The following is a 25,000-nucleotide window of genomic DNA, read 5'->3' on the forward strand; positions in this document are numbered from 1 at the left end:
TGCAAAAGTTTAACAATTCAAACATGACACAATATTATAAGATTTCTGAGTAATCTGCAAAATAACATGCACTATGCTAAGGGACTTACTCCATTTGCTCCTTCACCAGATGCCATAAATGAAGGAAGTCCTACTTCAACATTAGTTCCCTGTCTAAATACGACACTGGATCCTGGTAGACCACGGCCCTTTAGGGTTCTGTAGTAAATAGATATATATATGAGAAAGATTGTAGAATGGACTACTTTTTTCTTCAGTTATGGTGTAACAATTTTAACAATTAAAGCTGCCTTCTTTTCCACACATTAAACAATACTATTCGTATGTATTCTAAAATCAAATGTTACTTACATATGACGACGGTTAAAGAACACATAGAGTGCTCCTAGAGCCCCAATAACCAAAATGGTAAGTACAATAGGCACTACCACTGTTGCTGGTGACCAGGGTTCACGTGAGATTATGCGTTTGGCCACATAATTTTCACACAGTAAGCCAGAATAACCATCAGGACATTCGCAACTCAAAGCAACCGAGTGATTTAGTGTACAAACTCCTCCATTCAGACATCCACAACCCAGAGGTTTCGGTTTCACTGGTTCATGTGCTGTAAAAAGGAATACTCCATCAATAACACATTTACATATTGTTGAGTAAATTTCAATGCATGCTCATATTAAATGTCTGACTAAATGAAAATATTTTCATACATTTCTTTTAAATTATATTAATCAAATTCCTACTTGGTATATATAACCTCTCCTTTCTGAAACAATATCAAAATAAATTGAAACTAAAGCACTTACGAGCATCACAATTAGGGAAAGTGTTCTTGACTCCCTTATTGTCTGGACAGGCACATTTATATCCACCAGGTACTATGAGACACAGATGGCTACATGGTGTGTCTCTCTGACATATACTTGTCATTGATGTGTTGTATCTTTTTTCAGCAAAGACTGCAAGAAAAAATCAAGTTGAAACAAACTTAATAGTATAAAGTCTAAATATAACTCTTTCCTTGAAAGAACTGTTGCTGAATAATATTACCCACTCACTAATATACAGACTTTTAGAAATTATTTTCTGTTTATCTATATCCAACAATTAAAATAATTTGGAATTTAATAATAAAGCATACCTTTAATACTGGTTGGATTAGCAAATTCTCCTGGGAATTTCACTGGGACTCCCCTTCCAAACTTATCCATGCTGTAAATTTCACCTGAGTCACGTGTAACCCAGTACAAGCTAGATTCAAAGACATCTAGAGAAAGAGGATGTTTGAGTTGGTTTCCAGAGGCCACTAGAGTTCGCTTTGAACCATCTTCTCGCATCATTTCTATCTTGTTCAGCTTGGCATCTACCCAGTAAATTGTGTGGTCCATGGCAAAATCAATAGTGAGTCCAGTAGGCTGGCTGATAGCATCTGACACAAGAATTCGTCTTTTACTGCCATCCATCCAAGAGGTCTCAATTTTTGGAATTGAGCCAATGTCAGTCCAGAACATGTATCCATGATCAGGATCAACAACAACTGATGTTGGATCTTCCAAGCCTGTTGCAATAACTACATGACGGTATCTTCCATCTAATGTGGCCACAAGCACAGCTCCCCTAGGCTTATTGCCTGTGCGATCAGTTTCACTCCAATACAAATTCATAGCAGCCCAATCAATTGCAAGACCTGTAGGCTTAGCTCTGCTCTTGATTTCCAAGTTTTGAGCGTAACCCACAGTTACATTTGCCCTTCCAGGTGATCCAGGCAGATATGATCTCTTTATGGTCTTTCCATAAGAATCAGTCCAATAAACAATTCCTGATTCTGGTTCATAATCAAGAGATTCAATACTGTCTCCTTTGATTACATTCATAGCTCTATTGGAGGTCAGATTGAATGCCCTGATTTCTGGACTGTCTGAATACACCAAGGTGATAGCCCCAGCTTTTAAGCGGCAAATACCATTCACTTCAAGCTCAAATCCTTCACGACATGAACAGGCATGAGTACCATTCAGATTGGTGCACAACTGAGAACAATTGTGAGTGAATTCTGCACACTCATCTATATCCTGGCATGCCTTAGGGTTGTCTGGTTTGATTCTGAATCCTCTCATACAGTGACATACGAATCCACCCTCTTTGAGATCTGTGCATGTCTGCTCACAACCACCAATTGTGCAATTAGAAGCTGAATCTGTAAATAAAAATATTACAGTTAGTTCAGAAAGCTATTTGGTAAATCAAAATAATAGAGTTATTTCAAACAGTTCTTTTGAAATTGAAATTGAAAAAACTAATACAAATAGAGGCCCTGAAAATCAACTTACGGCATCCAAGCTCATCTGAATTGTCTCCACAGTCATCTGCATGATTGCAAACCTTATCTGCCTCAATGCACTTCTCATTTGCACAACGGAATTCACTGAAGATGCATGGTCGAGGACGATGAGAACAAATGGTCATGTTATTTTCGTCTGATCCATCACCACAATTGTCAATGCCATCACATTTCTGATACAGTGGTATGCATTTATGGTTGTTACACTGGAATCTTCTCAGTGTATTGCAAGTATAGTTGCCTGAAAATAAAATAAGAGGAGTATTTTATCAGAATATTCTGGTGACAAAAATACTCAGTACTTCTCTGAGTAAAGACAAAAAGCACAGTTTGTATGTCCTAAACAATATTTGCTCAAATCTCCAATATTGAAATGTCAGGGAAGACAGACAAACCATAATCATAAAGACTTACTGCAAAGACTTTCACGTTCATCAGAATTGTCATAGCAATCATTGCTGCCATCACACAGGTCTCTCATCTCTACACAGAGGTGATTGTCACACTGGAACTTCTCTTCATGGCAGTATCGGCCATTGGGGAACCGTGGCTCACAACTAAGTTCATCACTCAGATCATGGCAGTTCCTTTCACCATCACACCTGAAGTGCTCTTGAATGCAGTGACCTGATGTGCACTGGAACTGTCCATCCTAAAATGGTAAAAGAATTGAAAGTTAGACTTCATATCATGATGAGTTTTTAAATAAATGTAATGCATTTCAGATTCTACTTAAAAATTCATTGTGTGTAACCGATCTTACCCTGCATTTGTGCTCTCCACAATTTTCTTCATCAGATTTGTCACCACAGTCATTATCGTGGTCACAGCGCCAACGGTTCGGGATACATTTGTTGTTATTACAGCGGAATTCACTCTCAGAACACTGTCGATACTGGCTGCTGCACATTTCTTCATCTTCATCAGAATTATCTCCACAGTCATTTTCAAAGTCACATAACCAACGCCTACAAATAGAGATAAATTTGTTAATTCCAATTTGTCTGCCTTTTTGCAGCATTGTCATTTACACATCAAATGCAAACAATATATGTTAGAATCATGTATATCTACTCCCTTAATTACTCCAAATTCTTACTTAGGAATACAACGTCTGTTCTTGCACTGGAAGTCTCCACTTTCATGACATTTTGGACAGTTTTCTACTTTTTCATCCGTGTTATCTCTGCAATCATCCTTGCCATCGCAGAAGAGCCATTGAGGAATGCATCGATAATTTGTTCTACCTGGGCACCTGTGATTTTAAAGAATACAAGTTGTTAATCAATATATAACTTTTTATATTTTCAGAGAAAATCAAACATGTATTAATTCCAATTTGTATGGAATGAATCTAATACATAATCTATCAACATTATGCTTTGTGATAAAAAAAAAAAAAATTTCTTCTGTCAGATTTAGGAATCTACAGAGTTTTTTTTTCATAAAATAATAGCCAAGGAGTAGATTCTAATTAATATAAGTAAAGATTGTGATCTGAATCTGAATAAATTGATCTTACCTCCTCCATCCTTCTGTACAGTTCTGTTGCCGGCACAGGAATGCTGGTTCATCAGAGTGATCGCCACAATCATTGTCCAAATCACAATACCACTGGATGGAGATACATTTGCCATTCTTGCATGAAAATTCTGTTTCTTTATCACATGGTCTGTTATCTGTAGGTCAGACAAGAAAATAAGTTACAAGATGAAAAAATCATGCAAATGTTTAGATGAAAGTAAAAGAAAAGAAAAAAAAGTAAACTTGCTTATAAATATCTATTTGCAAGTATAAATATATCAAACACTGAACTGAATTACCAATTCTGATCTGTTTTGATTAAATTTCTGTGTATCTTTTTTTTTACAATAAAGCTTTCTTAGCATACTTATCTCTGTTAGAAACAAAATTTCCCTGATAATACATATACACACACCCTAGAAAATTTGTAGTATTCTCTTATTGAAAAATTGTATTTGTGGTCACAAAATAGACATTATTACCAATTTTGGTTGTGCAAATCAGCAACACTGCGTTGTTTTGACAATTGTTTCCGATTTGCAGTTGAGCACAAACAGTACATATGAATAATCTTGGGCTCTCAAAAATCAGAGATAACTGCCCCTCCAACATCTCTATACAGGACACCTTACGAGAAAATTACCCTCCAACACTGAATGACCAACTTACTGCACTCTTCTCCTTCATCTGAACCATCACGGCAATCCTTATCTCCATCGCACTTCCATGCTATGTTGATACATTTTCCTGTAGTTTTGCACTTGAATTCCAGCTCTGAACATTCCAGGTGACAATTGTTCTCATCAGATCTGACAATAAATATAATGATTATAATGATTATTCTTAAAAAAAAACAAAAAAACTGATATCTTTTGTGGAATAAGTCTACAAAGGTACTGCAGTTTCTACATAACTCTAGTATATAAAAAAGTAATGTAAGTTATGGGATTATGCTTCATAATATCATTCAACAACATTAGTTATTGCATTGCTTTTGAAGAACATGATTAAAACCGAGAGACAAACTTGTGAACACTTACCCATCTGGACAGTCTTCTTGTCCATCACAAAGTTGTGTTGGAGCAGCACATCCATTTCCATCTACACACTGGAAGTGTCCAGGACGGCACTTTCTTTCAGGACAGAAACCATCAGGAGGCTCATCACCACCATCAGAACAATCCTTTTCACCGTCACATCTGAAAATTAAAGAGCAGCTTTTTAATGTTTGCATTTATAATAAAAAAATGGTAAATATCAAATACTAATTAAAGCAATTTTTATTAGATAAGTAAGTATTTCCTCTGAAAAAGACATTGCTTACCTCCAGTATTTGGGAATGCACTTGTCATCCTCACCAGCACAACGGAACTGAGATTGTGTGCAATTTGCACTACAAGTCTTTCCATCACGTTCTAAGTAAAACTGATCAGGACAAGCACACTTGTATGTCACTGTACCATTCTCAGTTGGTGACAGTAAACAAAGATGAGAACATCCCCCATTATTATCACCACAAGGGTTCTTGAATGAAGGCTGACGTAGAGGATGGTAAATCTGAATGTCATAAGGTCGGTGAGTAGTGTTTCTCAAGAACTGCAATTCATCTCCAGTAAATTTATGTGCACGAAGAATGGCCTTTAGATTCCAGTCAGTCCAGTATATGTAATCATCAAATACTGTAATTGCAAACACGTGTGGGACCTTGGTGCCTCTCATGACTTCGTGACGGTTTCTACCATCCAGGTCAGCAAAAGCAATGTAATCAAGATGAGCATCTGCCCAGTAAATTCTGTCAGCAAAGAAATCAAAAGTCAGTGCATTTGGCCAAATGATCTTATCTTCAAATCCAAGTACACGTGAGAAGTTGGAGCCATCCATTCCAATGCGGCCAATATAGGACTGAAGATGCCAGTCAGTGAAGTATACATAGCCAATGCCAGGATGGACTGCTACTGCTCGGGGATCATTAATACCACTTGCCTTTATAGTCTTGCGGTTAGTGCCATTCAGCTCAGCAACATCTAGGTGTTTACTGTGTCGGTCTAACCAGTATATCTTTCGACCTACCCAGTCTACAGAAAGTCCCTCTAGGCCATGGCTGTCATGCTTAATAATTTCTTTTTTCTCTGAACCATTAATCTGGGCTCTGTATATCATTTTGGCTGTTACATCTGCAAAATAGATCATCTCATCCTTATCATCAAAGTCTAGAGCCACAACATTTCGAAGGTCTTGATGCATCAAAAGGTACTGTGAGCCATCAGTAGTCAGTCGTCTCACATAATACTTGTTGGTGAAGAACACCCAAGGTTCTTTGTTGTCTTTTCTCTTGCAGATGCTTACATTTGTTTCTCGTTCATAGAACCGTTCATCACACTTGCAGTTGTAGGAGCCTGGGTTGTTGTAACATTTCTGAGAGCATACTCCTGGGGTTTCAACACATTCATTGATGTCTTCACATGCTTTGCCATCAGGCATTAGCCTATAAGGAGAAAAAAATACACATATAAAATAAAAACATACATGTATCTGTGTGAAAGAGAAAGAGCGAATAGAGAGACAATAGAAATAAAGATGAGAGTAGAAAGGAAAAATGAGGGAGGAACTTATGGAGAACATAAACTAACAAACAAACACACATGCCTACCTATTTGTATATCACATAAATTTGTATGTACAATATTTATAGATTCAAATACCCTAAAAACAGTACAGACCTAATGCACTGAGAATATTTTGGTCCTGTAATAATAATAATAACAATAAAAAAAGGTTAAACATACTTGTATCCTTGGTTGCAGGCACATTCAAAGCCAATAATTGTATTGATGCATTTGTGACCACATTGGTGTAGTTCTACTTTAGCACATTCATCCACATTACAGTGAAGTGGCTCATCAGAGTCATCTGAGCATTCGCTCACTTTGTTGCACAGCAATTTCATGGCAATACATTCACCATTCTTACAGCGGAATTCTGCTGGTCCACAGGTCTTCTCGGGTTCTGCAATGATTTTAAAATGAGCAAACATCTTATGGAACAGGTCTCATGCAATAAATTTATATTTGTTATTCTTGGGAATTATTTCTTACAAAATGTTCATCAATGTTTATGAATGCTTTTAACTCCCCCAAGGCTGGAAGAAAAAATGTTAAAATCTTGGAGAATTACATAAACTGATCAAATGAATACTTAATAAATAATTTTTCTTCACTCACCACATCCAACTTCATCAGAATTATCCCCACAGTCGTCCTCGCCATCACATTGGTATGTCTTGCGAATACACTTAGCATTGGAGCAAGTAAATTCATCAGCTGAACACTCTCTGTATTTGCTGTTACATTCTATTCCCTCATCAGATCCATCTCCACAGTCATTGTCGAAGTCACACATCCAATCCTACATAAAAGCAAAAACAAAATAAAACAATTAAGTTTAAGTCACAACAAAATCTTAAGCTTTCCTTATAATCTAAATTCTAAAAAATGAAAATCACTTCTTACAAAATATTGGAACACTTCTCAAACACTGTTCTGAGATGTAGAAAAATTTAAAAAATAAAAAATAAAATAAATAAATAAAATAAAAATAATTCAAACTCACCTTGCTTATGCACCGCCTATTATTGCATTGGAATTGATTTTCAGCACATTCTTCTGGCTCTGGACAATTTAACAATGTTGAATTCTCATCTGCACCATCTACACAGTCAGGGTCACCATCACACACCCACTTCCTTGGAATGCACATGGCACGTCCCCACTGCTTGTTGTCATTGCATGTGAACTCTGTCTCCTCATCACACCTGCGGTTATCTAGAATAAAACGGGAATTAATACTTAATTACACCGTTTTCTATGGAATATAGATATTATCTAATCTTAGTTAAGATCACCTCTATGATAAAGATGTCTATCAACTGTAGGTTTTTGTTATATTCCTCTAATAAGTCCCATCAAATAATATTAACAATACAATAAAAAATAACCATTTGCCTATATCAAATGATACACAAGGTACCCATACTATCACAAACTATTCATTAGTAAAATGATTTGGCCTGAGACTTACTGCACTTGTGTCTGTCATCTTCATCTGAGCCATCTAAGCAGTCATTATCTCCATCACAGATATAAATCTTGGGCACACAGTTTCCATTGTCACATGTAAACAAATCACCAAAGCATGTCCTTCCCTCTTGCTCACAATACTCTTCAGGCTCATCAGCACCATCACCACAGTCATCATCACCATCACAGTGCCAAGTGCCTGGGATGCATCTATGGTTTGGACACCTGAAATGGGAAAGAAAACAAAATGCACAATAAGTAATAGTTGCAACTACTGCCAAAAGTTCATCCAGATAATTCCTAACTTTATCAAATTTTTTATATATCCATTCAATAAATCCTAGAGTTAAAATACTTGACAAGGACATTACCTAAAGCTATTAGGTGGACAAGAACGTTTAGAACAGTGAAGAGGGTTTTCATCGGAGTTGTCCCCACAGTCATTATCACCATCACACAACCAATATGGTTCCACACATATGGTTGTATTTTCACATTTGAGGTGGTTTGGTGGACAGGTCACTTCTGGGCAACGTTCACTTTTTTCATCAGAGGTGTGTTTATCCTTACAGTCATTAACACCATTACAAACCTGTAAAAATGGATAGCAATATAGATATCATCATTCTTTTTATTTGTCAGACTGACCTTACACCCTTCTTTTATTTTTAATTTTTTCACTATCATTGGAAATAAAAGCATTGAATTATCACATACTGCTATTCATTACAGCTATTCTACATGCATAATTCTTTCTTCATATGTTTATAACTCAGCATATAATTTTTTTTCTACAAACCATATAAATAACTTTTACTTAATGACAGCAATATTGCAGCAGTTCTAAAAGAACAAGACAAAGTGAGTAAAACTAAAAACCTTTCATTCAATATTCTGGAAATGTATCTTTCCCTCCAAAATACCAAACTGGATAAAATCTAAAATTTAAACACAAACCTGTGACTGCGGTATGCATCTGTGATTTGCACAAGTAAACTCTCCATCAGCACACGGAGGATATTCACAGCCTTCTTCATCTGAACCGTCACCACAGTCATCTTCATGATCACACTTCCATGTTGAGAAAATGCAACGGCCATTCTTGCAACGGAACTCACTGGGGCTGCATGTATGGTATGCTGTGGGGAACATGAAAGAATTATGATTAGACTTTAATAATGTAAAGTTTAAACAAAACTATTATAGCCAAGATATACAGAACATTAAAAATATACCCAAACCTATCCGACAAGCTCAGAAAAACAGTCAATAAATCTGAAAACCACTTACTGCAGTAATTTCTGTCTTCATCAGAATTATCACCACAGTCATCGGATCCATCACAAGCCCACAATCGTGAAATGCATTTACCATTGGCACAGTAAAACCTATTTGCATCACAACTGTAATTCTTTGGAACACACATCTTGTTCTCATTTACAAGCTTCAAAGATGCATTACATTTGCACTCAACCTGAGAAAAAGTGAAAAAGTAATTAAAATATAATAATCAATATTAAAACACTATCAGATAACATCTGTCATCATTAATCAAATTGTTGGTAGCATCAAATACTAAAAATACCTTATTATCAGGAACTGGATGACAAGATTGTGCACATCCTCCATTGTTAATTTCACAAAGGTTGATGTTGCATTTCTGTCGCTCATCTGAGAATACATGAATATCCCTTGGTGATTCTTCTAACCTGCGAACCATCTCTACCATATCACCACCGGTGTACTTTTCTGCCCTAAAGACTCCACGGAGTTGAAGATCAGTCCAATAAATGAAATTTTTATGGACAGTTATGGCAAATGGATATATAGTGGCTGAGATAATGACCTGTGAATCAGAAGAAATACAATTAATTACATTGAAAAAATCTTTCACTTATAATTTCCAATATTTTCACAATTCATTTTTAAAATAAAATAGTGGTGAGAAATTAATAACAATTTGTAACAAGAAAATTTTGATCTGTACCTCTCTCTTTGTTCCATTTAGGTAAGATCTTTCAATATTCTCCCTAACAGCATCTGTCCAATAGAGCATTTCTTCTTCGTAGTCAATGGTCAGACCGCTGGGTTGAGACAAGTCATTTCCTATGATCACTTGCCTGAATGACCCAGCCATGGTTGCACGATAGATTTTACCCGAAGTGCCAAACCTTCCCCAGTCAGTGAAGTACATATGTCTGTGTGGGTAAAGGGAAAACAATCAAATTAGGACATAATGACAATTGTAATAACTTTTTAATTATCAAATTTCAAACAACAAATTTTACAAATAGATTAAAATTATAGTAATGTTGAGAAACTGTTGATTTTCAACATAAACTCATTCAAATTATTCTTACCCTCTGCATGGATCCAAGACAAGTGCACGTGGTCGCTCAACTTGGATAATCATAACCACATGGGTTCCATCCATGTTCATTGCATAAATACTGTTGTTTGCAGAGTCTGTCCAGTAGATTTTTTCTGATGTCCAATCATATGCAATGCCTTCAGGGTTTATTCCAAATTGTAAGATCGGTTTGATATCATCCGCAGAAGGTGACAAACTAGACATGGTGGCAATCTTTGTGTCCGGTCTGATTTGTGTAAACAATAATTTTTTGTCTTTATAATCAAAATCAACTCCTACAACATTTGTCAAACCCTTAACAGCATCAAATGGTACAGTGTTACTCTTGGGAGTTAGTGATAAGCTTCGGATTTCAGTTCTTGTTGCAAAGACTAGATATTCTTTCGAATCTTCGCAGTCTCTCTTATTTTCTGCTAAAACTCCCGATGCACAGTCACAACGGAAGGTCACCTGCTTTGGATGATCTACAGGGAAGGAGAAACACAACTGGGCACATCCACCATTGCCAAGTCTTGTACATGGAGTATCAGCCTGGAAATTTGATATATAATTTATATTTCACTGCATATACAAATTTACATTGCAATTGTGAAAAGACACTTCCTTTGTCACTATCTATACAAACTTCTAAGCTTACTAAATGTACTCACCTTTGAAGGCTGATTGGTAGAATCAAAGATAGCTATGTCTCTTAGATTCTCCATGTTTGTCTTAAAACGTTCTGCTTGTGTAGTATTTCCAGGATATTTTGAAGCACGGAAGATAGTATTGAGATTCCGATCAATCCAATAAACAAAGTTATTATTCAAGGCAAGACCCATGGGATTGGGCAACTTCCTTCGAATGAACTGACGGTTTCCTCCACTGAAGCTAACCTAAAAAGAGGAAGACCTTTCTGTTAGATCCAAGAATTTTCTACATGTTTAAACCCTGAATCACTCTTCCATATGTCAAACAATGCAATATCTGTAAATATAAATAATCAATACAAAATCACTCAGAAATTTATAAAAATCAATATATTAATAACTTGTGTTTAGTACATTGTGCCACTTTCTACATAAATAAATACATACCTTATTAATGGAATCAAGTGCTGAATCCACCCAATATACATCATGAGTGAACATATCCACAGTAATATCCCTTGGGTTACTGACTCCACTAGTTACAATTGGCTGCCAATTAGTACCATCAAGATATGCCTTTCCAATCATAGGGAACTGTCCATAATCAATCCAGTAGATGTACCTATTGAGAGAGATTTCATAAGTCTCTGCTATTTTTGTATAGGCACTTAAAAGCTATAACAGACAGAATAAATGAAACCTATATCATATTCATTTTTCTTACAAAAATGTTGCTCTTATGAATTTGTAAAAATATAGCAATGTGATCATTTGACTAGGGTGAAAAAGAGCTAGTTTAAAATCACTCTGAATGCAATCTGAAAATCACATCTTACCTTTTAATTGGATTGACAGCCAACTCCCTTGGAGAGTCCTTAGTAACACTCTTAAGCACCATTCTGTTGGTTCCATCCAACCAAGATACTTCTACATATGTCTCATGTGGGAACACATTGGTGAAGTAGAGATTATTAGCAATCCAATCAATGGCAATACCCCTGATTCCATTTGACCCAATGCCAGTTGTGACAACTCCTTCCTTCTCTGTGCCATTTGGTCTTGATCTATAAATTCCATTAGAACCTCCTTGATTGAACTCAATCCAATATATGTAGTTCTTTGAATAATGGTAATCCACATGTAGGACATTGTGACCTGAAAACAAATATGCATGTTCATATTAGTAAACTTGAAGTACCAACTTTTATATGACCAACCTATTCATGGAAGTTAGTTTTATCACTTCAGTTATCTTCTCTGCAACACGAACTAACCTGGTTCAGCAATGGGTGCCATAGCCTCTCCAGCACCATCCAGACTGAAGCCTCTGACAATGTCTAACTGTGAAACAATAGCAAATTTGTCATACGGCTTGCAGCCCTTTTCTCCATCTGCTTTATATCCTGTGGTGCATCTACAGGTTCGCTGCTTGTTGATCTTGGGAATGCAGATGTGCTCACATCCACCATTGCCCACCATACAAGGATGAGAGTTGATGACTGGAAAAATGAAAATTTTATCAGTAACAGTCATTACAAAATCCAAAAGCCTTCAAGGGATATAACCACACTCAAATGTATTCCATTGCCATTCTTTCTCTTCTTTCATACAGATCATCATCATCTTTACATGTTTTCAACATACTTCTGTAATGTTCTTTCATTAATATCTCTATTTATTTATCGTTTAATTTATTCTTTTATCTTTTTAATCTATCTATTTTTTTTCTTTATCTTTTACAAAAGATCATAACTATAAATGTAAGATATAGCCGTTTTCTTTTCTAATTTCAGTTTTCCTGTGAAAACTAAGCAAAGCGCTCCTTGGATCCACAACTGTCATATCACAACACACACTTTAAAGCAAATGGAAAAATGAGATAGCAAGCACTTCTTTGTTTGGTACAAATTACAACGATTCAACTGACTCCACAAACTTTTGCATACTATGATGCACTGTGCGTTTCTTTTAATTTGCGACTGCTTTTCCATGCAACATTCAGATACTGCGTAAAAATTATTCACTTATAGCTCCCATATTCACAATCAATATGAGACATGCAATTTCCCAAATCAAGCATTGAATATTTTTAGCTTGAGAGTGCAAATAGGAGAAGTTCAGAGATCAGAAAAGTAAAACCTTGGTGCAAGAGTGAAAGAACTGAAAGTAAAAACATATCAGTGCACAGACCGCATAATCAACTGGCATATCATAAAAGAAACTTATCTCCTTGGTTAGATCATAGCAAAGCTTTGACGACAATGTTTGATTTGAGTGGTGCACGCAGGAAATAGTGGAGTTCAGCACTTACTCTTCTTCTCCATCTCACCTGGCCTCTTCTGGAAGACCTTAAGGGACTTCAGATCACTTTCGTTTTCCAGCAACGTCTCTGGGTTTAGGCCGTCGGGAAGATCAACGCGCTCCACCTTCTCGTAGGATGAATCAAGATAGTAGAGTCCTGGAAAGAAAAAAATCATAATTTAAATAAAAATACTACAAAAGAAAAATATACATTATATGTATCTTTTTATTCCATCTATGTTTTTCATAACTCATTAAATAATGCAAGACTTACTGCTCTCATATACAGCTAAAGCCTTTGGTCGAGCAATATGATTCGCCTCAGTTAAGATTTCTCTAATGCTGTTGCCATATACATCACTTGTTATAATCTGAAAAGAAAAAAGGTAATTGGTAACCAAATAGTATACAAAATTAAACAAAATATCGAATAGCAGAAACAAATTCTTTTTTTTTTGTAATTACTGTAACTACGGAGAATAGAAAGACAATTTTCTTCACATACAAACAAAAATATTTTTTCTATTTACTGAATGTGTTATACCTAAGGGCTGACAGACCTACTAACAAAAGTATAAGGCCAGTTAATGTGTATTATAATGTTTTTGAAACTAAATCTGAACTTGATCTTAATAAAAACTGAACCATCTCAAGAAAAAAAAAACACAGAGAGAGACAGACACAAAACACAGAAAAATAAATCTCAACAGGAAAAAAAAAAAAAAAAAAAAAAAAAAAAAAAAAATAAATATATATATATATATATATATACACATATATATATATATATATATATATATATATATATATATATATATATATATATATATATATATATATATATATATATTCAAATAATTGTTATTTCTATTTCTAGTCATACATTTACCTTTGAGACTACTTCCTCCCCTTGCTGCTTGTGGATTTATATACAAATAATATATCAGTTTAACATAACAGTACAAGTTACAAACAGTTTTATGAAATCTTATTACTGGTTAAAAGATTTACAGCCTATATAAAAATCTGAAACATTACTATCAATCAGTGCTCTTTGCATAAAAACTGTTGAGTTCAAAAGTACAGCAGCTTCATACAACAACTAAATGACTTACTTTAGCCTCATTGCTTGTTGACCAGTACAAATTCTTGGCTTCAATATCAATTGTGATATACTCTGGTCGGATATTTGTGAAGTTGTAAAGGATAACCGGACCAGAACCATCCATGCTGACTTTGCCAACCTTTGCTGGAACTCCAGTACCACCATCATCAAGCCAGTACAAGAACCTGCATTAAAAGTATGCAAGAAATGCATTAAGAAAAGTTTATCTTACTGTCATTACTGTTCTTTATGAGAAGGAAACATCAATGTACACATAACATGTTTGTGAAATTCACTCACCCATCAACAGGATCCAAACACATGGACTTGGGCCTTCCAACACCTGTGGCATTACCATTGTTATCTAAAATAACACTCTGGTATTTAATCTTGCCATCTAATTTCAGAACCTCAATGTTGTTAGCCACACGATTTCCAATATACATATTTCGGCCAACCCAGTCCCATGCCATTGTATAAGGTGAACCAACGATGCCAAAATCTAAGTAGGTTGAACGATTGCCACCACCAATCTCCATTGTGTAAATAGTTCCCTGCCAAAAAAAAAAAGAAAAATGATATTTAAATAATCAAAGACCTTATAATGTTATCATTATCCATATTTCTTAAAACCAAAAATGTTTATAAAGATTTTAAGCATAAAACCTGTGTAATTATCAAAATACGTACATTTTCACTGTCTTCTTCAACAGCTTCAATCCAGAATATACGTTCCCCACTGCGATCATAATCAAGCTGAAGACCATGCTCCACTCCAACAATGGGAGTAAGGAAGCCAGCTGCACCTTTCTCTCCTGGTGTTAGTGCAACATCTACAATTTGGCTTCCCTTCATCACCATAAGGTATGGAGTTTCCTCTGAAAAATATCATCAGAAAACAATTACAAGAAGGTTTGGAGTCTCTTCAGAAAGAAATACAGTAAAAAATAATCTTGAAATCTCTTACAGTCTGAATAAGAAATGAATAATCTTGGAAAATTCCTAATGAATAAATTTGCGGTAACTTATCATCATACATACCCTGGTTGCACTTTCCACCACTGGCTAACTTGTACCCTGGTCGGCACAAGCAGGTGTGTCCTTGTGGATGTTTCAGAACACAAAGGTGGTCACATGGTTTTGACGAACAAGGATTATTTTCCTTTGGCTGTTACAATTGAAAAATGAAAAAGTTGTTATTTCTTTGTTATTGCTTTCCAACTAATTTTTCATTATCTATACACATATCCTCTATTCATATTTATCTGTATGTCTATTCACAATGGAAAAAAGAAAATACAACCAGTATAATACAAAAATAAAATTTCTGCACTAAACTAAATTCAAAAGAAAATCTATGAATGTGAATCTTTTAAACTTGAACTTACCTGTAACACTGGGTGGTGTACATGTATACTTAGGGGCTGTGAAACAAGATGTGATACAACAGATTCATTATTTCCACGGAACTTGTGTGCTGATAATACACGATTAAGCTGCCTGTCTGTCCAGAACACATTATCTTCATAGATGGACAGTGAGTGTGGATGGAGGAGATAGTGGCTCTGTGCAAGGACCTGAAATGAGAGAATAAATTAAAAAAAACTGTGGGTTTATTCATGCGTGAAAAGTCAGCGGTCATGTCACTTCTAGCTGTCAACAACTTACAATTCTATGACTACAATTCCTTTACCTGCTGCCTTCCAGTTCCATCATAGTTGCAGAAATCAATGTAGTCTAATTTGGAGTCAGCAAAGTAGATCCTCCTGGTAGGTATGTCTATTGTGAGACCATTAGGCCAGAATATCTTACTCTTGATGATGATTGCTCGTTCCTTGCCATCAAGACTACTCCTCTCAATCCTGGGATTTTCACCCCAGTCAGTCCAGAAGAGCCAGCGGGCACTGGAAGAAGAAACAGAATGTTACCAAAATATTCATTATAAAATATGAAAAACAAAAAAATAAAAAAAATTATAAAAAAAAGATGAATAAAATTATGATAATGATATAAATACAGCCATTTCCTGACATACCAGTCATATCCTAATTTGGCTGTAAGTTAGATACTATCATGGCATGATAATAATATAAACTCTGCTTCTCCAGGATAATTTAGTTATAAAAGAGTTATAAAAGAAAAAAAACTTTTAGTCATATAATTGTTATTCATGAATGAGACCATTTGAAATTCATAGCTTTGAGTTTCATACAGGATGAGAACTTAGAAATCAGAAAAATAAAAACTGCAGAATCATATCTTTATGGTATCTTTAATATTAACTACTTAAAGAATATATACTTCTTTCAGTAAGCTAAATAAATCATACATAACTTGAACTTCATAAAGAAGACTTAAATCAAATCACTCATATACAAGTACAGATGGTTGTAAATCACATAGGTCATACATCAGGAGATAGATGATAAATCTTCTCAAAAGCACACACACAAGCTTGCACGCACTATATTTTGAATAACATAAAAGATTTCCATCTGATTTACCCTTCCGTGGGATCAAGTGCAAGACCACGAGGCTGGGAGATGTTCTTGTTCAGAAGAATCATTCTGCCAGATCCATCTCTACGAGATACCTCCAAGGTATTGAGACGGGAATCTACCCAGTAAAGATTTCCAGTAATCCAGTCATATGATAACCCTTCCACTAAGTCAAGTCCACTTCCAACAAGCTGAAAATAATTAAGATAATATATCAGCTTTAATACTATAGAAACAATTACCTATCTATATTTTTCCTAAAGAATTATACTATGCCTCTGTTAATTATTTCAAATATATATCATTAACATCAACCATCCTTTTTACTAATTTCTAATAATTCAACTTATTCTTACAATAGTCTCTTGGAATAACTTACTACTTCTGGCTCGCCTCCTTTCTCTAATTTTACAATTTGTTTGACTTTCATGTCTGACCAGAAAAGTGTTCCATTCTTCATGTCTGAAGCAGTAGCAACAACATTCTCAACCAAGACTGGAACCCTTTCCAAAGTTCGTTGATGGATATCAGCAATCAAAATGCTACGCCGGTTGCTGATTACAAGGAAGGCATCTGAGCTGTCTGTAACGTTGGAAACAAAATAATGAATATCAATAATAACACTTATAGGAACAATAAAAAATTCATTTATATCCATATAAACTAATTTAGGGTGACTGTTCTAACAAAAAAAGAAACATCAAGTGTTATTAGCTATTACTTATAGTTATATAAAATAAAAAACATAATGAAGAGTATTACAAAAAAGGTAATAATAAACATATCATTAAGATAAGCATACCAGAAAACAATCATCATAAAATCAATACTTACTTGTAGCTCTACAAGAAGACTTGTTGGCATCTAGAATGTACCCGGGTTTACAAGAGCACATATAGGAACCCTTCACATTTGTGCAATTTTGAGAGCATACACCAGGAGGTTCACACTCATTAATGTCTTCACACTCGGTGTCGCTTCCTTCTTTTAGCTGCTCACCTAACTTACAAGTACATTCACGGCCCTGCAAAATGCAAATGCATTATCAAATCAAACTCATATTCATTGTAATTCAGATAAAAGACTACATATGATGAGACATATCAGTAGGCAATCAAGAGGGAGTTTTCAGTTATGGAAAAAAGTAAAACAAAATCACAGAAAAAACTCACATTAGGTGTCTGCATACAAGCTACTGAACATTCAACTTCTTGCTCGCCACAGTCATTTTCATCACAACCTGGGCCTTCGTCAGAGCCATTGGGGCAGTCTCTTTTACCATCACATACTTGAGTGGTGTTGATGCATGTATCTTGAACTCCTTCACATTTCCACATTCCTGATGAACACCTGCAGAATACACACATCATAAGAAAATTATACATGTAAAGAATTAATTAATAAATCCTCTATACTTTTCTACAATAAAAAATCAAAATCAATTTACCAATTATCTTATCTATAGATAGTCATGTATCTTCATAATCTAAGCATTAAAAAAATCATAATAAATTGGGGAATATGTTCTACTAAAAAAAACACATTACAAACTTTACCTGAATGCACAACTTAGAGATTTCAACTTATAACTGATATTTTTCAATGGCAAAACAAGAGTAAATAAAGGTATATTTACCTGAATACTGGTTTTCCACAGGCAAGAACATTGTCTTCATCAGAGCCATCCCCACAATCATCTTCTTTGTCACATAACCAAGAGTGGAAAATGCAGCGGCTATTTTTGCATTGGAAGTGGCTGCTGGGGCATGTTACCTATACAGAGAAATAAATAAGTAATATAAGAATCAGAATCATAATAGAAACTAGTGTCACTGGAGAGCAGTGCCACAAATATTTCTAATTGCATAACTGTGATCATGGAAGAAAACTTACTTGTCCACAAGTATCAGGTTCATCAGACCTATCTTCACAATCTGGTGTTCCATCACATTTCCAGCTCTTTGGAATGCAAATTCCTGATTTCTCACATCTAAACTGGCTTTCTTCATTACACTGATCAGGCCCAACAGTAGGACACCCAAGTTCATCGGAGGCATCTTCACAGTCTGGGATTCCATCACACTTGTATGATTCATGGATACATTGCTTTAGGTTATTGCATTTGAATTGGGCAGCTGTACATGCTATGGGAGGACATCCTTCCTCATCCTTATTATCATAGCAATCATTATCACCATCACAGACCCATGCTTGTGGTATACATGCTCCTGTACTTGGGCATGTAAACTGGAAGTATGAACAAGTCTTATTGGCACAAAAATCGCCTTCATCCGAACTATCTCCACAGTCATTCTCAGAGTCACACTTCCAGTTCATGGGGATGCAGCGTCCGTTGTCACACTGGAAGTACGAGGTTTCACAGGTGACATTGACACAGCCAGTCTCATCGGAGAAATCACCACAATCATTGTCTGAATCACACTTGAATGTGTTTGGGATACAACGGCCAGATTCACAGGCAAATTCATCTTCTCTACAAGTGACCTTTGTGCAGTTTTGTTCCTCATCTGAATTATCCAGACAATCATCATCCCCATCACAGACCCAGGTCTTCTGAATGCAGCGGCCATTTGAGCATGTGAAATCCCAAGGAGCACATCTTGGATCAGCTGGCTCAGCATCAGGGTCTACTGAGCAAGTTTTCTGGTCACTGTTCATCTTTTCTCCTACAGGACAGCCACATTGTGCTTTAAGGTTCTCTGTGTCACCATCTGGGACAGGGAAACAGAACTTTTCACAAGGGTTATCACCATAACATGGATGGCCACTGCTGATGTCTTGAGCTCTTTGACTGTAGACACGAATTCCATACAGTCGATTGCTCTCAGCTACCTCTGCAACTACCTTCTCCTGGGTGCCATCAGTTTTGTTCATTCGAAGAATTGCATCATGTCGCCAATCAGTTACATATAACCAATCTGGGAAATAAGAAAAGAATATGAACATGAAAACTCGTCTTTAATTTTGATAAATGCAAGTTACTTCACAGGATTTTAAAACATAATTACCTTTGTTTATAAAACCTTAACAATTTGTATTTACTTATCTCATACAAAGAAATCTACTTACCATTGAAAATTACAAGTGAGAATGGGTGTTTGATACTTGCAGAACTGATAGTCTGCACATCAGTTCCATCCAGCTTAGCATGCTGCAAGTGGTCAAGAAGTGCATCACACCAATAAATACGATCTGTTTGGTAATCAATTGACAGACCATTTGGCCAACCAAGAAGTACATTACGGAAGACCATAACATTTGACCCGTCTAAGAAAGCGCGGCTAATGTTGGCTGGACGATCCCATTCAGAATAAAACACGTAACTGCGAAGAAAGGTAAAAAATAGAATATTATAAAAAAAATAGAAGTTTGAACACACACTAACTTTCAAAATTAATATTATCTAATAATTTCCCTCTTTCAATGATATTTTTGTGAAAACCAATGAAAAATCTATTACAACAATTCTATGAAAAAGGTGATCTTAAACTCATTAAAAAAAAAACTCACCCTCTGTTAGGATGGACCACAATAGCTCGAGGACGTTTCAGTTCACTCAGCAACACTTTTCTGTTTTCTGGTTTCTCCGTTGAGAGCACATTGAGGGTTCCTTTCCTGCTGTCAATGTAGTAAAGATTTTGGGATATCCAGTCTAGTGCCAATCCCTCTACACCTTCATTTTGGGAGGCTAACAAATTCTGGCGACCTGAGGCAAAAGAAAAACAGAAGTAAATTCATGTATTTTGCTGTATTTCCATCTCAAGTTTACTGCATTAAAAAACAAACCGTAAATAATATGAAAAAGTGATAAGACTCACCAGTTCCTGTCCTTTTAACTCTGTAAATCACATCAAGACTAACATCTGAATAATAGATGTAGTCACCACGTGCATCAAAGTCAAGGCCAACAAATCTTGCTGCTCTCGATACAATAGGGTTGATCGCATCATTGAAGTTTTCAGAGACAGGGTCTAATACCTGTCCCTTAATGAACTTCTGTTGCGAATACATCAAAAATTCTGTCACCACTGTAAGAAAAAGAAATAAAGCATTTTCATTACTTTTTTCTATGAACTTAATCTGATCACCTTTCAGTAACCTACCATGTACCCGATGAGTAATAAGCAGACTCATTGGAATGTTTTTGTCTTTTGAAAATAAGCCAATTTACTAATCATTACATCATCAAACAAGGGAACATTTATTTATTTATTTATTGCATACAAATCTCTCAAACTGGTAATACAGATTTCAGAATAGTTACTAGTATCCATTGTATAAATAATTTTACTTACATGAACATTTCTTTTCATCAGGATTCAGTTTGTATCCGATATCACAGGCACAACGAAATCCTAAACCAGACGTGGCATGGGTAACTATGCACATGTGCTGGCATCCTCCATTTTCACTTCCACATGGATTTGGCACTGAAAAAATATAAGGTATAAACACACAAATAGAAAAGCTCAGTCAACAATTTTAAATCATAGCTATCACATCTAGGGTCTTCAAAGAGAAACATCTCTTCTCAACTTCTGCTTATATACACACCTCCTGGTTGCATTAATCCATGGACTGCTTTGATTGCTTTGGGATCTTGAGTCTTGTCAGAATTACGATATACTACATGTATTGATGATGCTCCATCATATTTATCAATACGAATGACTCCCAGGCGAGTGCTGTCTGTCCAATATATCTTGCTTTCAAACAAAGTCAATCTGTTTGGTGCTGGCACATTTGTTGACCCTGTAAAAGTAATAAAACTTTACATTTCCTGTCTTGTGTTAAACATGGCAACTACATATCTGTTAATTAGGAAGAATACAATCATGTATATTTGTGATTTATTTCAATCATATATATTTCAAATTGAGCAATAGCAAACTCAGAAAATTAAATAGGCAAAAATTGCATCAAATGTCGAACAAGGATAAAAAGCAAAATCAACGAACCTCTAACAATAGCAGTTCTGCCACTTCCATCAAAAGTTACAGTTTCAATGTAATCAAGAAGAGAATCACACCAGAATAAACGCTCACTGATGATATCGACTGCAATGCCTGAGGCTTTGTAGATTACATCTTTTACAAGCACCTTCAGATTTGTGCCATCCATGTTGGCCCGGATGATGCGGTCAGTATCGGCAACAAACATAAGGCTGAAATAGGAGTTAAAATTATATAAAAGAATAACAATGAAAGTTAACCAAAATGCTAATTAACAAATAAAATCATACAAAAACTAATATAACACACTATGCTAACTCAAAATTTGTTAAGCTAAGGCAATATGCTCTCACTTACCCTTTTGTTGGATCTAAGCCAATATCCTGAGGTTCACTGATGTTATTTGAGAGAACAATGGCATGGAAACGGCCAAGAATTTCAAAAACGTCAATCTTCTGGCCTAATATGTCAACTACATAGAGCTTGTCACCAACCCAATCCACGGCCAAGGCCCCAGGGGTCAGAGAACCAGGGAGAGTTAGTGCAGTCTCAGCTGAGTTGCCTTTTCCATGGAGTTTTTGTGAATAAACCTGTAAAAATGTGCCACAATTTAGGTAGATATAACAACTGATGCAAAATGGTATATAATGAAGTCTCTCAAAGTATAAGTCATTTAGAGAATGTGTAAAAAAGGAATACATAACAAGATAAATGGACATTCCTTTGAGGGTATCATACCTTTCTAGTTTCAGTATCAGACCAGTACAACAGATTTTTCTTGTAGTGATAATCTAAACCCCATGCAGATGTAGCATTGGTTACCAACACTGGGTCTTTCCCTGGAGAGTCTTGCACCTAAAATATTATACAAATCATGATATATAAAGTGTATACTCAGCAGAAATTCACACAGGGGAAAAATTATTACATACCAATAATATATGGGGATAAGCAACTATAAATTTACCTTCATAATTTGGTCATGATGAGTGAAATAAAGAGCCATCTTGTGTTCCTCATCTGGAACATTGATGGCTCTACAGGTTCTGTTATCCCCTTGTAGGATGAAACCAACATGACAGAGGCACTTGTAGGAGCCATCTGTATTGACACACTGCTGATCGCAATGCCCCCATTCTTTGCATTCATCCTTATCTGTAAAAAAAAAAAAAAGTATTATTATTTCCAATAACATGGGATTAACACGATATAACTTCAACTGCCAAAACAAAAGTCAAAATCAGTAGAAGAAAAATCAATTTCTCACTATTACAAATAGGGAATGATCCTTACCAATACAAGTTCTTGTGTCGTTGGACACTTGCTTTCCTGTCGGACAGTAACATTCGCCACCAACAAGGGAGGCTCGGCAGGCATACTCACATCCCAAAGAAGGACACAATTCAGCCGCTGTTTTGATAACAATATAGCTATTAATTCATTTCTGGTTATTGTCTATATAAAATATTGATGTTGATTCGAGAATACCATGTAAAAATTAACATAAGAAATCTCAAAACTTGTTTTAAACTGCTAGAACATTTGTATTTTCGTAATTTTGTGAATTTCATTAAAATCTTAATTACAAATTTGTTTCAACAACTGTTTCTTCAATATTTTTTTTTTAATGAATTTAGATAACTAAAACACATACAGATTTCCCTTGGGAGCAAATTCAGAGGTACTTACAGCAGGCAGTTCTTTCATCTGAGCCGTCATCACAGTCTCGATGAGTATCACACAACTTTGACTTTTCGATGCAGCGGTTCTCCTTCGCGCAGAGGAACTTTGAGTCTGGACATGCGATGGCTGTGCAGTTGTGCTCGTCCGAGGAGTCCGGGCAGTCGCTGTGTCCGTCGCAGTGCCAGCGACGCGGGATGCATAGCGCGTTGGCACAACGGAATTGGTCTTCATGACACGGCGGGTAATCTGAAGATATGATTTCCAAGCATAAATGGAAGCATTTTATTAAACATGAACATATACATAAAATTTATCAAATATACAGAAAATTTAGTTTTATATTAATAAAACGTACCACAATCTTCCTCATCCGAGTTATCCCCACAGTCGTTGTTGTGATCACACTTCTGACTCTTCTCTATACATTTGTTATTGCAACGAAACTTGTCCTTCGCGCACGATGTCATGTTGCAGCCCTGTTCATCCGACTCATCGCGACAGTCGAAATAACCGTCACATTTCTTAGTGGGCGGAATGCAGAGCCCCGACCCGCACGTGTGGTCCTCGGGCAGGCACGTACGGTAATCTGCGAACACAGGCGGCAAAAATTAGAATTCCATACTTGACATTTTTCTCTTATTGCTGATATTTGCATAAGCCTTTACTATGGTGGTCAGCTCTTGGAATGAACAAAACTTACAGCATCCTTCCTCGTCCGACTTGTCTTTGCAGTCGTTAATCTTGTCGCAGCGCTGGTGCGTGGGGATGCAGTAGGTGTGATTCCAGACATACTCAAGACACGAAAACTGCTCTGCTTCACATTCAGGCGGCGCTGAAAAGTGATATTCGTTTAGTGTACAGTTCCTATTAATGCAGATTTCAACAAGCATATTTTATTGAGGTTTCCTCAAATAAGTGAGAAAAAAGGTGTGTGTGTGCGCGCACGCGCACGTGTTTGTATGTTGAAGTGTCCTATGTATTTATGATATCATTTAAGGATACGAATGACTATTAATAAAGACCAGTAATGCCGCGCTGCCTGCACGAACTCTACATTAGTTTTTTAAATAGAATGTATTTGTACACATAAAACATATAAACACTTGTACCTGTATTACTATTTCATGGAATTACAGGCAAGTCCCGGTTTGCAATACTACCTATATAAAAATATAGGTACTATATGTGCCTGTTCCTTGGCCTTACACTGCAAAATCTGTGTACATGATGCAAATGCGGAGCGCTTGGCAAAGGCACCGGTACTTACGACAGTTATGCTGTTCGTCCTCGCCCTCTTCGCAGTCCTTCTGGTAATCGCACATCCATCGCCGCGGGATGCATCGCCCGATGTTACACCGGAACTCGGAAGCTCTACACGTACGGTTGAACTCTGCAGGGGCGAAAGACTCATTAGCTTTGTCAATCTATGAATGGCATGCATTCGTAAATATACTTTTGGTATTCTAAAATTGAACCATAATGTAACTGTTTCAGTATTT

The 25,000-nt window shown here is 36.0% G+C and overlaps 1 protein-coding gene across 3 annotated transcripts in view; it reads right to left on the reverse strand.

The window, feature by feature from the left end:
• Window positions 1-25,000, reverse strand: part of mgl (low-density lipoprotein receptor-related protein megalin) — a 281,602-nt gene that overhangs the window by 1,164 nt on the left and 255,438 nt on the right. Inside the window, exons 2-55 of one of the 3 annotated variants that reach the window (XM_086541784.1) lie at window positions 24,769-24,891; window positions 24,202-24,333; window positions 23,857-24,087; window positions 23,508-23,747; window positions 23,112-23,228; window positions 22,786-22,973; window positions 22,557-22,673; window positions 22,176-22,408; window positions 21,825-22,030; window positions 21,421-21,618; window positions 21,162-21,296; window positions 20,685-20,894; window positions 20,377-20,572; window positions 19,936-20,189; window positions 18,739-19,784; window positions 18,482-18,618; window positions 18,018-18,195; window positions 17,680-17,869; window positions 17,225-17,427; window positions 16,852-17,036; window positions 16,041-16,251; window positions 15,736-15,924; window positions 15,389-15,515; window positions 15,038-15,225; window positions 14,648-14,901; window positions 14,358-14,532; window positions 13,517-13,613; window positions 13,253-13,399; window positions 12,216-12,440; window positions 11,778-12,096; window positions 11,389-11,563; window positions 10,963-11,187; window positions 10,302-10,843; window positions 9,929-10,139; window positions 9,527-9,787; window positions 9,232-9,415; window positions 8,899-9,080; window positions 8,313-8,533; window positions 7,943-8,166; window positions 7,475-7,686; window positions 7,087-7,270; window positions 6,652-6,871; window positions 5,190-6,350; window positions 4,906-5,064; window positions 4,535-4,674; window positions 3,864-4,020; window positions 3,441-3,596; window positions 3,105-3,309; window positions 2,756-2,993; window positions 2,331-2,582; window positions 1,142-2,197; window positions 807-959; window positions 352-607; window positions 90-198 (exon numbers count right to left, since the gene is read on the reverse strand). In XM_086541784.1, the coding sequence (XP_086397910.1) occupies window positions 90-198; window positions 352-607; window positions 807-959; window positions 1,142-2,197; window positions 2,331-2,582; window positions 2,756-2,993; window positions 3,105-3,309; window positions 3,441-3,596; window positions 3,864-4,020; window positions 4,535-4,674; window positions 4,906-5,064; window positions 5,190-6,350; window positions 6,652-6,871; window positions 7,087-7,270; window positions 7,475-7,686; window positions 7,943-8,166; window positions 8,313-8,533; window positions 8,899-9,080; window positions 9,232-9,415; window positions 9,527-9,787; window positions 9,929-10,139; window positions 10,302-10,843; window positions 10,963-11,187; window positions 11,389-11,563; window positions 11,778-12,096; window positions 12,216-12,440; window positions 13,253-13,399; window positions 13,517-13,613; window positions 14,358-14,532; window positions 14,648-14,901; window positions 15,038-15,225; window positions 15,389-15,515; window positions 15,736-15,924; window positions 16,041-16,251; window positions 16,852-17,036; window positions 17,225-17,427; window positions 17,680-17,869; window positions 18,018-18,195; window positions 18,482-18,618; window positions 18,739-19,784; window positions 19,936-20,189; window positions 20,377-20,572; window positions 20,685-20,894; window positions 21,162-21,296; window positions 21,421-21,618; window positions 21,825-22,030; window positions 22,176-22,408; window positions 22,557-22,673; window positions 22,786-22,973; window positions 23,112-23,228; window positions 23,508-23,747; window positions 23,857-24,087; window positions 24,202-24,333; window positions 24,769-24,891 (13,334 nt within the window). Of the gene's footprint in view, window positions 1-89; window positions 199-351; window positions 608-806; window positions 960-1,141; window positions 2,198-2,330; window positions 2,583-2,755; window positions 2,994-3,104; window positions 3,310-3,440; window positions 3,597-3,863; window positions 4,021-4,534; window positions 4,675-4,905; window positions 5,065-5,189; window positions 6,351-6,651; window positions 6,872-7,086; window positions 7,271-7,474; window positions 7,687-7,942; window positions 8,167-8,312; window positions 8,534-8,898; window positions 9,081-9,231; window positions 9,416-9,526; window positions 9,788-9,928; window positions 10,140-10,301; window positions 10,844-10,962; window positions 11,188-11,388; window positions 11,564-11,777; window positions 12,097-12,215; window positions 12,441-13,252; window positions 13,400-13,516; window positions 13,614-14,357; window positions 14,533-14,647; window positions 14,902-15,037; window positions 15,226-15,388; window positions 15,516-15,735; window positions 15,925-16,040; window positions 16,252-16,851; window positions 17,037-17,224; window positions 17,428-17,679; window positions 17,870-18,017; window positions 18,196-18,481; window positions 18,619-18,738; window positions 19,785-19,935; window positions 20,190-20,376; window positions 20,573-20,684; window positions 20,895-21,161; window positions 21,297-21,420; window positions 21,619-21,824; window positions 22,031-22,175; window positions 22,409-22,556; window positions 22,674-22,785; window positions 22,974-23,111; window positions 23,229-23,507; window positions 23,748-23,856; window positions 24,088-24,201; window positions 24,334-24,768; window positions 24,895-25,000 lie in introns of all 3 variants that reach the window. The other 2 variants (XM_086541786.1, XM_086541783.1) reach the window with 2 other exon arrangements.

Source organism: Penaeus japonicus, unplaced genomic scaffold (assembly GCF_977035675.1).
Source record: "Penaeus japonicus unplaced genomic scaffold, GWHDUDI00000001_assembly GWHDUDI00000011, whole genome shotgun sequence".
Lineage (NCBI taxonomy): Eukaryota > Metazoa > Arthropoda > Malacostraca > Decapoda > Penaeidae > Penaeus > Penaeus japonicus.